The sequence below is a fragment of the Mus caroli genome, unplaced genomic scaffold (genome assembly GCF_978045245.1).
Source record: "Mus caroli unplaced genomic scaffold, Mus_caroli_1 scaffold_20, whole genome shotgun sequence".
NCBI lineage: Eukaryota > Metazoa > Chordata > Mammalia > Rodentia > Muridae > Mus > Mus caroli.
In genome coordinates this window covers 13,806,820-13,821,618 of record NW_028227275.1, presented here as the reverse complement: position 1 = coordinate 13,821,618, position 14,799 = coordinate 13,806,820, and the positions used below count along the sequence as shown (strand labels likewise).

The window sequence follows — 14,799 nt, the reverse complement described above, 5'->3', positions numbered from 1 at the left end:
CCTCTCTGTACACTAGGACACCAACCCTCCTTCAATAACCGCCTCACCTGCATCCCTCCCTCCCTCCCTCCCTCCCTCCGTTCTAGTTTACAGTGTTTATCCCGCACCTCGTGTACACTATATTTTTATCTGATTGTTTGTGTAGTGTTTCCCTTTCCCATGAGAATATCGAGGGCGCAGAGCCAGGTCTCTTACCCACCCCATTGTGTTCACCCTGCCTGGAGCCTAGGAAACATTCCAAATACTGGACAAATGGACGACTGTAAGTTTACAGCTTGCTAAGAGCTGAACAACCTCAGGTCACTCAAAACGCTAACACCTCGAAGGAAATATTCCTAAGATGTGAGGTCAGAGAAGCTTCTAGAAGGTAATTAAAAAAAAAAAATCATGAAGGATGATAACGGTGGTAACAACAATAGCTAACACCTATCGAACATCTGATCATCATAAAGAGTCACAAACTACATGAGCTAAGTATTAGGATTATTATTATCATTTCAGCAGAAACGGAAGCCCATGGGCTTGAACAAAGGTGACCACGTGAAACCAGCAAGGCAGAGAGAGCCAAGGCCACAACTCAGGACTGATTTTCCAAGTCCTCGCCTCAGCTCACGGGGAAGAGGCTGTCAGCACCCGTCCTACATCCTCTGGCTCCCTGCTTCTTCTGCTGGCTGCCACCCAAGTCTCTGGAGGTCACTCTAGGTCCTAGAGCTTGGATTTACCTTAGCAAGCGTCAGGATGAGAATGACTTAATGACTTAAACTGTCCCCTGATCCCAACCACAACGCCACGAGAGTCATCATCTCTAAAGAAAGGACAGAGAGCTGGGTGTGGTGGCGCACGCCTTTAATCCCAGCACTCGGGAGGCAGAGGCAGGCAGATTTCTGAGTTCGAGGCCAGCCTGGTCTACAAAGTGAGTTCTAGGATAGCCAGAGCTATACAGAGAAACCCTGTCTCGAAAAACCAAAAAAAAAAAAAAAAAAAAGAAAGAAAGAAAGGAAGAAAAGAAAAGAAAGAAAGGACAGAGACTGCCCCTGGCAGCCGGATTCAAAAGTGGCTCTGAACAATAGATAAGTTGAACCACTTTGAAGTTTATCTCAATTGCCAGCTGCAACCACACGGTGTTAATGCAGGGGCTCAGAGGTCAGAGCGGGCAGGTGAGCTGCAGCGTCATCCATGACCCTGGGAATTCTGTCTGGGGTCCATGTGATGAGTCCTTTAGGCTCCTGCCTCCTGGGAAGCCACCAGAAGGGACATCTTAAGAGCCGTGGAGCACCCACGGCAGGATATCCCTTTTCTCGTCACTCCATTCCCTATGAGACCAGGACACCACCCTGTTCTGTACTCAGTAGACCACACAGTAGGGAGGAGATGGCCTTGGGAACACACCAGGGAGCATCCACAAGGACCAGATCAAGAGTGCAGAGATGAGAAAGGCCGCATGCTGCTGGGTTTGACCCTGCTGTGGATGCTTCCAGCCTAGTGACAGGGGATAGAGAAGTTGGATGGCACACTCTCACATAGGGGCCCACTGTCCAGGGAAGTCCACCAACTCTCTGGTGTACAACAGAAAACTCACTCCTCTGTCACTGCAGAGATCTGGGTTTAAGCCTTGACTTCCACCACATAAGCACCAGGGAAAGAAGAAAGATGCCCTATCTTCAGCGATGGCCAGGGTCTCCTGGACATAAGCCCCCTAGCTCAGTGGCTGTGCTTTTCAGGGCTCCCCCATAAACTTCCTCTTGTCTCAGTGCACCCACTTCCAGGGTCTGACCCTCAGAAAGCACAGTGGGAAGCGAAGCTCTTTTGCTCTAGCTGCCAATGAGAAATGATTGACATAATTAATCCCAGCTTGAAAGCAAAGCTCAAACATTGTTCTGAGTGACTTTAACTGTGTGTGAGAAGGATCGGTGGACCAACCCACTGGTGATGAACCAGCAGCCGTCCCTGCATACCCCAATCTCACCAGTAAGAGCTGGTGTCCCCTCCAAGAGGCAGTCTGTGCCAAAGTGCCCCATCAGCCCCTGCCTGGGAGGTAGAATTCAGGAGAGAGCTCCCCTCTCGGAGCCTCACGCCAGGCCTGTGCCAGGCGGCTAGGCCTCCTCTCTGCTGTCACTCAGAGAAATTCTCCCACACAGGCGAGTCCCTTAAAATAGCTTTTTGGGTTCCAGCCACCAGGAAACAGACTAAAGCTGGATCAGAACTGGACCTACCCTGAAAGGTTTACAAAGGAGCTACTTCAAAGGACAGGGACAGCCCCTATTCACTCAGAACCCCTAGGTAGGCAAAGCCATGAGGCAGGGTTTCCAACAAGGGGCAGGCTCCTTAGGACAGCACATTGGGCTGCGAAGTCCCTATGACCCCTGGGGCAGCCCTGGAGAGAGTCCAAGTGTGTGAAATACGGTGACAGAGACCAGGCACAGGCCAGGGGAAGGGACAAATATGCCCGAATATGTCCTTTACGGACAATGAGACTGCCACTCTCTAAACTGCGGCCGTAAGGTAACTCTGATTATAAATCAGAGGCCTGGAGGTGCCTGGCACAGACTAAATGGCAGCAGTGAATGGCGGTGACGTAAGACAGGCCGAATTCTCCATCAACTAAGTAGATTACTTGAGAGTGGAGGATGCTCTACCAGGCGCTGTACAATAAAAGGACAGAGGTTCAACCCAGTGCACAGCCCTTCAGTTCCTTACCCCACTGAGGAGGTGCACTCATTATCACCACCCCTTCCTCCCTGGAGTTATGGTCGGATTGATAAGAGCGATCACTTTCTGCCACATCTGAAGGTCACCCACACTTTAGGGAGCCCAGCGCTTGTTGAGAGGCCCTCTCTGACTTAGTGCACACAGAGGAAAGGACTCTGCCCCATCCCGCGTGTACCTCCGCCCAGGCCTGGGGAGGGTGGTTTCCTTACTGGACAAAGGGAAGTGACAGGGAAGGGGCCAAAGAAAGCCCGGAGGAGGAGCAGAAGCGCAGCTGTTTCCTCTCTGCTAACTCAGCCACCTGGGTGTCACTTCCCCCTCAGGTAAGGGTGGAGGCACGGAAATAAAAAAGTAGTCGAAGGGTTGTGCCATAGAAGATCTCCACTGAGGACCCACTGTGTGCCCAGGACAGCCCTGGCTGTGAACCTTCTCAGGAAGAAGCTGGTCAGGTGAGCCTTGCTGAGAGAGTCCCCAGGCATCCAGAAGAGCTTTCTGCCATAATATTGCCTGTACCAACTTATGAAGATACAGCTTGGGAAGCCAGGGGAGGGGGCCCCTTTCATACCTGATGCATCCCTCTATGAGGCAGGTCCAAAGGGCAGCAGCCATTCTAGATAGGCAAGGGGACTGTAAAGGGGAAAAGGGTGACTTGTTCGTGGAAAGCCACGCAACCAAGGCCTCAGACTGAATGGCCTACAACCATCTGGTCCTTCTGGGAGTGAAATGTGCTACTTGGAAGCAACAGAATCTACAGACAAGGCACGTTTGGGAGTCTTGGGACCTGGTGCAGCTTACAGTCTCTGAGGTTAGATATTCTCACCTGTACCCTGTGGATGCATGCCGGCAGCAGCTTTATAAAGTGTGAAGCTGTTTGGAGAATATCCTTTGGCACATATGAAGTATTACACACAAGGCTATCACCATCATCGGCGCTCAGGGAACATGGGAAGAAGACAAGGCAGAGAGAATACTAAGCTAAAAGTCAGGGAGGAGTGCTCTGTGTGTGTGTGTGTGTGTGAGAGAGAGAGAGAGAGAGAGAGAGAGAGAGAGAGAGAGAACACCTTCTGGATGTTACAGGGCCAGGGCAATCCTGAATTCATAACAGTTGGGGTTACCTGACTAAGACCTGCACCAGATCAAACCAGTAGACATTCCAACATGGATGGGGAGGGGGCTCAGGAGACACCCCCACCCCCACCCCTAGCTGAAATGCTATTGACTGTTGGTAACTCCTGGAAACAGAGTCAGTGTTCTCAGTGTGGCCCCTGGCAAGTTGCCCATGCTCCAATGGATGGCCCCACATCGACTCACCAGTGAGTAAGTGGTTCATCAGACACTGAGTTATGGAAGGAAAACGGGGCAAGAAGGTGAGGGAGACATACTGGCAGGGAGGGGGGGAAGGAGGGAGGATGGGGGAGGGGAGGGGGGTTGATCATGATACTTTGTATACGTGTACTAAGCTGTCAAAGAAGCAGTTTTAAATGGTTTTGAAAAGGGAGTATCCTAACCAGTAGCTGTTATTTCTATTAGGACAATCACCACCAAAGAATCAGGGTACTGGGATATAGGAGTGTAGGGGATCAAAAGACTGAAGAGATAGTATGAAGCACTGTACATAAAACTTTGAGTCCAGAGGGGTGGATGTCTCCCATTGAGCTATTCAGAATCGAAGGCAAGCCCTGTCTTTGTCTCACCACCAGACAGCTCGGGTGGAAAGGATTGCTCTGAAATGCTGCTGCCCCTGCCCCACCCCCACCCCTGCACTGTTGAGATCTGAACCAGCCACCACCTCGCTCCTGGGAGTGTCCCCTTCTCCTCTGCAGCCCTGCTTCCCCAAGACCACTGGGTACAATCAACTTTGAAATGGCAGTCCGGCCACTAGGAGTAAAGGCTATGAACTAGAGGGGCTGGGCTCCAGCGAACTCAAGACCCCCAAGGCACACCTAGAAGCCCTAGCACTGACCACCGCAGCCCTGCAGTCAGATGGTGTTCTTCCCCTCCCTCCCTTCCTCCCTCTCTCTATCCCTCCCTCCCTCCTTCCCTCTCTTCATCTGTCCCTCCCTCCCTCTTCCTTTGTATGCTTGCTCAGTTCATGAATGCACATGCACTTGTATGTGGAGGGCAGAGGTCAACCTCCAGTGTTGTTTCACTCTTAAAATTTTCATTTGTGTGTGTGTGTGTGTGTGTGTGTGTATGTATGTATGTATTTGTGTCTCTGTGTGTGTGAGTGTGTGTGTTTGTGGGTACATGTACATGCACTCGGGTGTAAGTCATAGACACAGAAATCAGTTCTCTCCATCTCCATGTGAGTCTCAGGGACCAAAATGAGGCTGTCAGGGTTGGCGACAGGCATCTTGTCCTCAAAAAAATCCTCACGTTAGCTAGACTAGGTCACTAGCAAACGCCAAGGGCCCCGTGTCCCCACCTCCCCAGTGCTTGGCGCACTGAATCTCTTTGGCTGCCGCCTGAGGACCTTGCACTCAGAGCCTGACCTTCCTTATATGCTCCGTTCTCCTTCTCACCCACGGTCATGGTGGGTGAGTCCATCCTGGGTCCCGCGTAAATGTTTCCTGTAGGGCGTCACTTTCTCTCTCCTGGACTGTCTCCTGGTCATTCCATTCCTCCTCTCCCAGCCAACCCTCATCACACCCAAGCCCCACCACCCAAGCCGCCGCCTTCTCCATCCACCTGCCTCCCCTGGAAACTCCAGTTCACGGAGAGGTCTTCCTGCTTGGGGACTGAACCAGTCAGGCAGATTCTAATCTCGTACATCTGACCTGCAGGCACTGTTCTAGAACCCTTGTCAGGATAAACTCATCTGATTTCTCCTGGGACCCTGGAACTGGGTCCTCTTTTTACCTACACTGTTCTACTGTTTGCAGATGTGGAAACCAAGGCACAGTGTGGCAGTGAGTGATGACGACAGGCCAGGTGACCCAGCACTGGAGTGCCTCTCACTCCTTAGGACACTCTGCCTGGATTGGCTTGTCATCTCTCCCTGGCTTATCTCAGCTGGAGAATCAAGTGGCAGCTGGCCAACTTGTTAGGGGTCGAGGTGAGAATCTCAGTCCTGCCACAGAACCACCCTAAGGGCGTGTAACTTCCATTTCGACACCTATAAAATAGGCACAAAACCACCTCCCCCATACGGGGGTCGTGAAGCCTGGATAAAACTTGCCGTTGTCTGGCCCTCACAGATCCTCAGGTCAGTTCCTAACCCGTTTGCTGTGCTCTGCAAGGTCCTGGCTGGACTCTGGTCAGCCCTGTGTATATAACAGGGCTTAGTCCCTGCTGCTACCATGGCGACTTGCCTGAGGTTATCTGAGGCCTCTCAATGGCCTGCCCACTAGTCCAAGCCCCTAACCCTCTCCATTCACCTGCTTGCCTACAGCTCCTGTCCCCCCAGTCCAACCAGGCTGGAGGCAGCTCGCACTCTGGGGACCAGGCCTGTCCAAACACTGACCACCCTGTTGGAAGCTTCCATTATTTTTGGCAATTGTCGGGGCAGAGAACACCGCTGGCCCTCACTCAGAACCTATTTCCAAAGCCAGAATCTCCACCTCGTTTCCCACACACACCCCTTGTCCTTCCTGTCCCTGGAGTTCTGTCCCGGCCCATGATCTCTTTCCTGGATTCTCAGCACTAATGACGAGTAAGCGTGACTGCTGTACGGATAACCCCGTTAGTCGTTTTATTTTCTTTAATTAGGAGGCAAAAGAGAACAGAGTTGCCCGTTAGGCTTTTCTGGCCAAGGACTCAGTGACTCAGGATGAGGAAATTAGAAGGCAATTTCCAGGGATGGCCAGGCAAACCCTAAGTCAGAAGTTCCCCAGGATCTGTCCCCTAATCCACAGCTCCCACTGCCCATTAACTTAGCTGGCCCCAGAATAACTCTTTGGAAAACGCAATAGCTGGCGCTCATATTTCTGAAGCTGGAGCCGGTCTTACTTAACATCAAATAGGTTTATTTTTCCCTTCCCTTCCCCTCCGCCTGCCACCACACACGGTGACTCCAACCCTGGCTTGCCCTCTCCCCTCAAAATATCCCTCACACTCAACCCTGAACAGAGTGAGCCATGAGGGACAGCTGGCTCTGCTCCCTGTCCCAACGGTCTTGAAGGATGTGGTTGGTTGTTCCATGAACGGGGAACCTCATCAGCCCTGTGATTCACCACCAGATCACTTCCCTCTATAGAGAAGAAACGGTTCCCATTTGTGTGTGTGTGTGTGTGTGTAAGAGAGTCACACTCCCAGAAGCAGGCAGATGGGGAGCAGGCAGGGCTGCTCTGTGTGACGCTCATCTCCTAGCTAGGAGCCTCCTTGTCCTTACCTGGAGCACCCCCCCCCCCACTTCTCTACCAGCCCACATTCTTTCTCTCCTCAGCTTATCAGAAATCTAACAATCTCACACTAGGCCCCAACACTAGGCCAGCACCCCTTCCAGGTCTGAACAGCTGCCCTCTGTTCTCTGGTGTCATGTATGCTTTCCATGGGGCAGGCGGCCCAGTGTCCGTCCCATCAGACCCTCAACAGCTGGGCCTTCTTCTCTGCCTAGTTACAGGTGAGGATGCTGAGCCTGGAGTCAGCGATCCAAGCTTGTACTGTTTGGGAGTGCCAGAGGCGGTATTTGAACCCCAATCTGCCTGCACTCACTTCTTCCATGATTCAAGGCCTTAAAAAAAAAAAAAGGCTCTTTCCAACTCTGAGGCTGCCCTTCTCGCTCCAGTGAGGCTGGAACCATAATCTCAGGCTCAGGAAATAAAAATGAAGAGCAGAGGCATGAAGGGGTTTGGAACCGATTCCTAAACGCACAACTCCTGAGACCGCAAGCACAATCTGCGATGATGGAAATCAGGGAGAATGCATTAGTCTCACAGGTCTGCCCTGCATTTATCTTTCCAGCACTCACTGGAGACAGACCCTGTTCTCCCAGGAACCTCTCCGTCCACCAGTCAAACCCAGTTTCATGACACATGATGAGCAACCTTTCCAGAAAGACAGCCCTCAAATGCCACCCTGTGTCACCACTCTCTCGCCGTCACACGGGCCTGAGCCTGGACTCACTCACCGACCAAGTGAGAAGAGCCCTGTCTTGGGCTTCTCCTTGGGCAGTAAACTAACCTGTATTTACCTAGATCCCACTGAAGCTGAGTGGAATCCTAAGCAACTTTAACTTCACCAAGCTTTGGTCAATCCATCTGTAATAAGGATCAGAGCAACACACACACACACACACACACACACACAAAGCCAGTACAGTAAATGAAGCATCAGGCTCCCCGGAGAGCATGCCTGTTAGCATCCGGCACCATGGAAGTAGCTGCTGACACTGGCTCTTATTTGCATTCCCTAGAGTCCTGTGGAGGATCAGAGCATTCACGACTGGTATTTGTCTGAAATAAACACTCAGGAAAGGAAATGACCGTGAAAGCAGAACACCTCCCAAATCCAAACAGACATGATGTCTCCTTTGCTTCAGATAAACAAGCGTCTCCCCGCCACCATATGGCTCCAAACACACCTATACACACACCTGTGAGCGCAAAGAAGTCTGCTTTCGAACTTACACCGGCAAGCCCTCCGACGGAGTTGGCTATGGCTTGCATTTGGCATCTGCAGAGCCATCTTAAAGAAACAGGGTCTGAGGCCAAAGCCGGTTTACCTAAGGTCTCCCAAGGAACAGCTCATAAGAGCTAGGACAGGAGCCCAGCTCCCAAGCAGGGAAGCTGACCCAAGCAGCAGCTGCTAACCCTTCCCAGCCCCACCCAGGGCAGGGGCTGGCAGAGAGGAAGGAAGTGGAGTGCTGCCTGAACTACGAACAGCATGGAAGATGGAGGCTATTTGTCTGCCTTTTATAAACAGACCCAAAGCACAGAAATACACCCCCCACCTCTTTAGCTCCCTCTCCTTGTGGGGATGTGTACACCCTCCGCTTGATGTCCTGAGAGAACCTTTTCATGTGTTCCCCAGTGTTCTAGAGCCAGTGCTATCCCTCCTGCATGGGCTCCAAGCCTCCCTCATCTGCAAGCTCTGGCTAATGTGCATATCCATTAAAAAAAAAAAAAACTCTGCTCTGCGATTTGCCAAAGCACAGGCTCGGCACTCCATCGGAGCAGGCATGGAAGGAGACATGCTTCGCCAGTGTGGGGTTTACCACACATATGTACAAGGTGTCCTGCCGGCTAACCATGCCGGAATACCTCTTTCACAACACTTGCCCTTCCAGGATGGGGTATCTACTATTCAAGGGGTATAGGAAAAAAAAAACTGCCCGAGAGCCCTCCTGGACTCTTTCAATTATTGGACACCAGTGTATTATATATCAGTGCTCAAACTGTGTAGCGATGTATCTCTCTTCATTGTTAACTTCAACCAGATATGGGGTATCTTCACCCACACCACAGGCTGGAAGTCCGTTAGCCCCAGTGCTGTGACTAGCTAGCCCACCTGGTTCTCTGTCATCCCCTTATCTGTTAAGTAAAAGGTTGCACCAGATGAGCCATCTGCCCCCGGCCAGCTCCACAAGGCCACAACATATAGCACACTCCGTTCATTGTTTTCTAGAACTCTGCGTGATCCCATCTGCTAGGTGACGTCACTCTCCACCCCAAGGATCACATCATCCATTCATTCTCACACGGAAGTGGAGATGACCCAGGAAACACTCTGTCTGCAGAAAGGGGGGAAATGATCATTTCAAGGGAAGTGAACAGGACTTCTTTTGTATTTTCCACACAGTACACTTTATTATCAATCTTAAAACGCCAAGTCTCTCTTCCTCTCGGTCAGAAACTTTCTTTGTCAGAGTCTCGCCAACAGTTAGCTAATATTTGATGAGCACTCACTATGTACCCAGAACTGAGCTAAGTCCTTCCCAGGGGTGATGTCATTTAAGTCTCTTGACAGCCCTATGAAGTACACACTATATTACCCTCACTTTAAAAGAGAGGGACTAGAGCCTGAGAGATGGCTCAGCTGTTATAAGTACTGGCAGCTCTTCCAGGGGACCCTGGTTCAATTCTCAGCACCCACCCAATCGTTCACAACTGTCTGTAATTCTAGCTCCAGGGAATCCTACACCCTCTCCTGGCTTTCTGTAGGTACTACATGCAAGTGGAGCACAGACATACATGCAAGCAAAACACCTGTATACATAAAAGAATTTAATTTTGTTTTCAATACAAGGAAACTGTGCCCCAGTGGAGTTTGTTTGTTTTTGGTTTTTTTGTTTTTTGGGTTTTTTTGGTTTTTTGGTTTTTCGAGACAGGGTTTCTCTGCGTAGCTCTGGCTGTCCTGGAACTCACTTTATAGACCAGGCTGGCCTCGAACTCAGAAATCCGCCTGCCTCTGCCTCCCAAGTGCTAGTGGAGTTTTAAAGAATGTGTACAGTGTACAGTGGGTAAGCCGTTTAAAGAGATCAAACAGTAGCCTGACCTGCCTTTCCATACTTCCAACAGCAGGTCTTGGTCCTGTTGGCTTCTACTTTGTTGCCAGTGTATCTTACATTGTAACCTTGGGCGTAGCTGCTCAAAGTTAAATTGGATGTTTCATGTAAAACCCAGACCTGGAAAATCACCTGCTAGGGTCTCAGGGCAGAGACTGCCATCAGCTGAAAGCAGTACCAGCCTCAACTGAAGGCTGAAAAAAATATATAAAACAATCCTTAAGACAGCCTGCAGTGACCCCCCCCCCAAAGCTGTCAAGATGGTTGGCAGCATAAGTAACCCAGAGATGTACAAATGGATACCTGTCCTTAGAGCAGAGTGGCCACCTGCTGATCGAAGCCCTCCAAACACTCTCTCTCTCTCTCTCTCTCCTCTCTCTCTCTCTCTCTCTCTCTCTCTCTCTCTCCCCTCTCTCTCTCTCTCTCTCCTCTCTCTCTCTCTCTCTCTCTCTCTCTCTCTCTCTCTCTCTCTCTCTCTCTCTCTCTCTCTCCCCCAAACTCGCTAGTCAAGGGCTCTCCTACTTAGCTGCCTCCACAGCCCCTGGAGGGAATCTGGGATTTTTTGTTTTGTTTTTGCGATGGCAGTAGAGGCTTTCGACACCAGACTACACAATTTGAAAGGATCTCTGACTGTGTAGGGAATGCCCCCCACAGATCCTTCTCTCAGGTCTGACCACTCTTACCTTCTTCCCAACCTGAGTCCAGCCCCACTAGTCAACTGCAGAGAACTCTGCCTTCAAGTCTGCTGTGATCCTGACAGAAAGAGTAGCCTCGGGCTGGCATTACACCACAAGCCCCAGCCTCCTTCCAACAGTGAAATAGAAGGCACTTTGGAGACTAATGTGCAATCTAGGGCAACAACCAACAGCCCGTTTTAATTGTTAAAATTAATGCTTTGAGCATTCTAAATACGCTTTTAAATGCCTAATTTGCAAATAAGAGGCTGCCCTTACTGTCTCCATGTTTTCTGTGTTTTGGGTTCTTTACTGTGAGTCTCTTCTATCTCCAGGAGCAGAGCTCAGCAAGCCATCCTAAAGCAACAAGGACAAAATGTTTACTTCCAAAGGTGTAAAGGACTGGAAGACAGGACCGGCTGAGATGAAAGAGTACTGTCACACACTCTGAAGCCCAGCTGGTCAACCTTAGCCTCTTCTCATTAAGTTTGGGTAAAGAAGGGGGAGGGGCGGCGGGCCAGTCAACCGTGCCTCGGAGACCACAGACCACATTTCCCTACTCGTGTCTGGAGTCAGAGCATCACTTACGAGGAAATGACCCCGGCGAAGGGTCACGTCCAGAGGAGGGATAAAAGGAAAAGCCACAATTCTCCTCACACCGCGGAACACAATGGTTTTAAGAAGGAAATCAAAGTTCGAAACGAAGAGTGGAGGGGGCAGGGGGCAAAGCGCTTCCTCTGTCCCCAGCCGGTGCAGGCAGAACAGCAAACGTGGAAAGCAGAAAGAGAACTGTGGGTCTCTGGTCAAAGCAACAGAAAGCATCCTGGGCCGAGTGAGCGTGAGTGCCCCGGCTTCCCTAGGGAGCGCGGCAAAGATGCTCTTTCCCAAAGGAACTAAATGCTCTGCAAGGGGCTGACGAAAGCTTCCCCCACCAACCATCCAAGCAGCGGGCGGACACATGACTTCACCGTTGTAACAGACAAGGGCAGCCACTTGCCAATTGCAATGCCAAAAAAAGAAACCCGGGACAGGGGAGTGGAAGGAGGACAGAAAAGGCTTCCCTAGAGATCACAGCCCTGCGAACAAACTCTGGAGCCAAAGGCTGCCCCTGGGGGCGTGAATCTCCGGGACTGGCCAGCCCCCCGCCGGGGTCGGTGGAAGCAGTACTCACATAGTGTTTAGAGGGGCTCCTCCGCTTCTCCACGTCCACCACGGTGGCATCTTGCACGCAGTAGGCGAGCATCTTCCCCACAAAGCGAGTGGCGCCCCCCGGCGGCGTCACCTTCTCATCCCGGCCGGGTTCCGGCTCCTTCTCCGGTTGCCCGGGTCCCTGCAGTTACACGCCACCCCTGCCCCACGCGCTACTCGCCGCCGAGGCTCCGGGCGCCTACAGCTGCGGCTCCGGGGCAGGCGACTGTCCCGGAGGGCACGAGGGCTCCGTGCGTCCCAGGCTGCTCCGGTGGGCCTGCCGCGCGCCCCTTCCCTCCCGCGCCGCCGCGCTCCGCTCGCCTGCCCGCTCTCTCTGCCGCTCGGTGGGGCCGGCGGGAACTGGCGGCGCAGAGGAGGGCTGGGGGTGTGTCCCGCCGGCGAGGGCACGGGGCGGGGGCCGGGCCTGCTGTCAGCGCGCCGGGGAGGGGCCGGCGGCGCCCCTGGGCCGCGCTCGGGCTCCTGGGGGCTCGGCGCTGGCCGGCGCTGTGGGCGCAGGAGGCGGAGGCAGGGCGAGCAGGGAAGGGAGGGGAGGGGAAGGGAGGGGAGCGCGGCGAGGGGAAGCGCGGGGAGGGGCTCCGGGCCGGGGGAGGGGCTCGGACGGATGGCGAGGGGCTCAGCCCTGCGAGGCCTGGAAGGGCTACTCTACCCAGTCCCCAAACTCAGGGTAGCTTTGGAGAAAGGAGGCTCAGGGAAAGTGAGCCCAGCGCGCCCCCATCCTGGCTTTCGGTCTCCCAGAGGATCTGTGACCACCTTTCTGTCCCCTGTACCTCTGCCATCTCCCCAGATCTCTTTAAGGAAAAGTAGTTTATTACCGCCTGTTACTGCCTACAGCTCCCTCCAAGAGAAGACCCCGACAGAGAAGAGAGCAGCATTAAATCTTTTAAGCCAGCCTTTTTTTGATGAACCACCTGCCCCCCTGCAGGTCACCACGGGTGAATTCTCCCCGGAAATGGGATCTATTGATCTGCTGCTGCCTCCATCATCGATCAGGGCCTGTGTAACTAACCTGCGACATCATTTCCCAATGACAAGGTTACAAACACCACTTTAGCCTTAAGTCCCGGCTCCCCCGGGACTCTCCCAGGGCTGGCAACCGGCGGAGGAGCACACAATGGTGGGAAAATCCACTGGGTTGGGAACCAGATCGTCTTTAGCTCCAGGCTCAGGCTTCCTTGCCATCACTCCTTCTAGTCTGGAAAGCTGACTTTCCAAGTCGCTTGCCCATCTCTGGTCTTGAAGCTCAACTTTACTTTAATTCAACTTAACACACACACACACACACACACCAATTTCATCTTTTTTTTTCCTGTTCTACTTTCAAATATTTAACGGAGTAGGTGTTTTCAAAACGAATCCAATTGTTTCACAATACAGTAATGTTTTGTGTTTTGTGCTTGCGTCTAATGGAAAGCATCCGAAATGTGGGCAAAGGATTTAGTGACTTTTTTCCCCCCTTGTCAGAAGCCCTGGACCATTCTGAGACTTCTGCATTTTCTTCAGGAAGAGCACTGGCGGAGGGGGCTGGAGAAAAGACAGCTCTGAGTCCAGTTCCCCAATGATTCACAACCACCCATAACTCACAGGATCAGACGCCCTCTTCTGACCTCTTTGGGCACCCAGCGTGGTGCACATACATATATGCAGGCAAAACACTTATACACACAAAAGTTTAAAGAGAGTCGGTGAGCACACATGACTACCAGAGTTTAGACTCCTCAGTACTAAGGTAAAAGCCAAGTGTGGCCACGAGCCTGTGACCTTAGCACTATATGGGACAGAGTTAGGAGGAGGATTCCAGGGCTTGATGGCCAGCCAGCCTGCTCAGAAACAATAAGTTGTGGGTTCGGTGAGAGATCCTGTCTCAAGGAATAAGGTGGAGATCAGACATCTTGCACTAAAGGATACACATACACGTGGACATAGACCCATACACACCTAAACACTCACAAACTGGATGGATACAGGAGTATTGACACCAGGCACAGGGTTTCTCTACCTCAAAGACAGTTGCAGTGCTGATGGAAGGCAAGAAGGCGCTCCCCCGGGGCAGGGGTATTTGGGTAACAGGGAATGTCAGAGCTGAGCCTGACTTCCTGAACAAGGCTTGCTCACCCAGAATATATGCTCAGCCCTGAGCTGCTTGCCGAAGGATGCCAGTCCAGCCCAAGTCATCTTTGATACTTCATCAGCATTTATCGACAAGGCAGGGAATAAATGATAAGACTTGCTTACACAAACTTGAGATGGGAGGTTCTTTTTATTATTTATTTTATTATTTATTTATTTATTTATTTATTTATTTATTTATTTTGGTTTTTCAAGACAGGGTTTCTCTCTGTAGCCCTGGCTGTCCTGGAACTCTGTAGACCAGGCTGGCCTCAAACTCAGAAATCTGCCTGCCTCTACCTCCCAAATGCTGGGATTAAAGGCATGCGCCACCACTGCGCAGTGAGACAGGCGATTCTCCACCTAAGCATTTCAATGCTATGTCAGGATGGAAACTAGATATGAGGGCCGAAAAACCAACATTCAAATAACACAGGATAACCTTTTCACAGTGCACAAAAACATCATACTTCCAGCTCGGTCTCTCCCTACCCTCAACTGAAGCATTTCTGCCCCCTTGACTCCTGCTGCCTGCCCCCAACCCCAGTGTGACAATGTATGGAGCACCGTGCGGATCTTTCTAGTCAGTCCCCTTCTAGACATATTCAATGACGGTGGATAACTGCTCTTCGGAATAAGGTCTTAAATAGAGATCTGAGT

The 14,799-nt window shown here is 51.7% G+C and overlaps 1 protein-coding gene across 4 annotated transcripts in view; it reads right to left on the bottom strand.

The window, feature by feature from the left end:
- The window catches only part of Sh3pxd2a (SH3 and PX domains 2A), a 202,969-nt gene extending 190,481 nt beyond the window's left edge, over positions 1–12,488 (bottom strand). Inside the window, exon 1 of one of the 4 annotated variants that reach the window (XM_029472597.2) lies at positions 11,996–12,488. In XM_029472597.2, coding sequence (XP_029328457.1) covers positions 11,996–12,067 — 72 coding nt within the window. In that variant the 5' untranslated portion in view covers positions 12,068–12,488. The remainder of the gene's footprint in view (positions 1–11,995) is intronic. The other 3 variants (XM_085833856.1, XM_021151843.3, XM_029472596.2) reach the window with 3 other exon arrangements.
- Between the last annotated feature and the right edge of the window lie 2,311 nt (positions 12,489–14,799).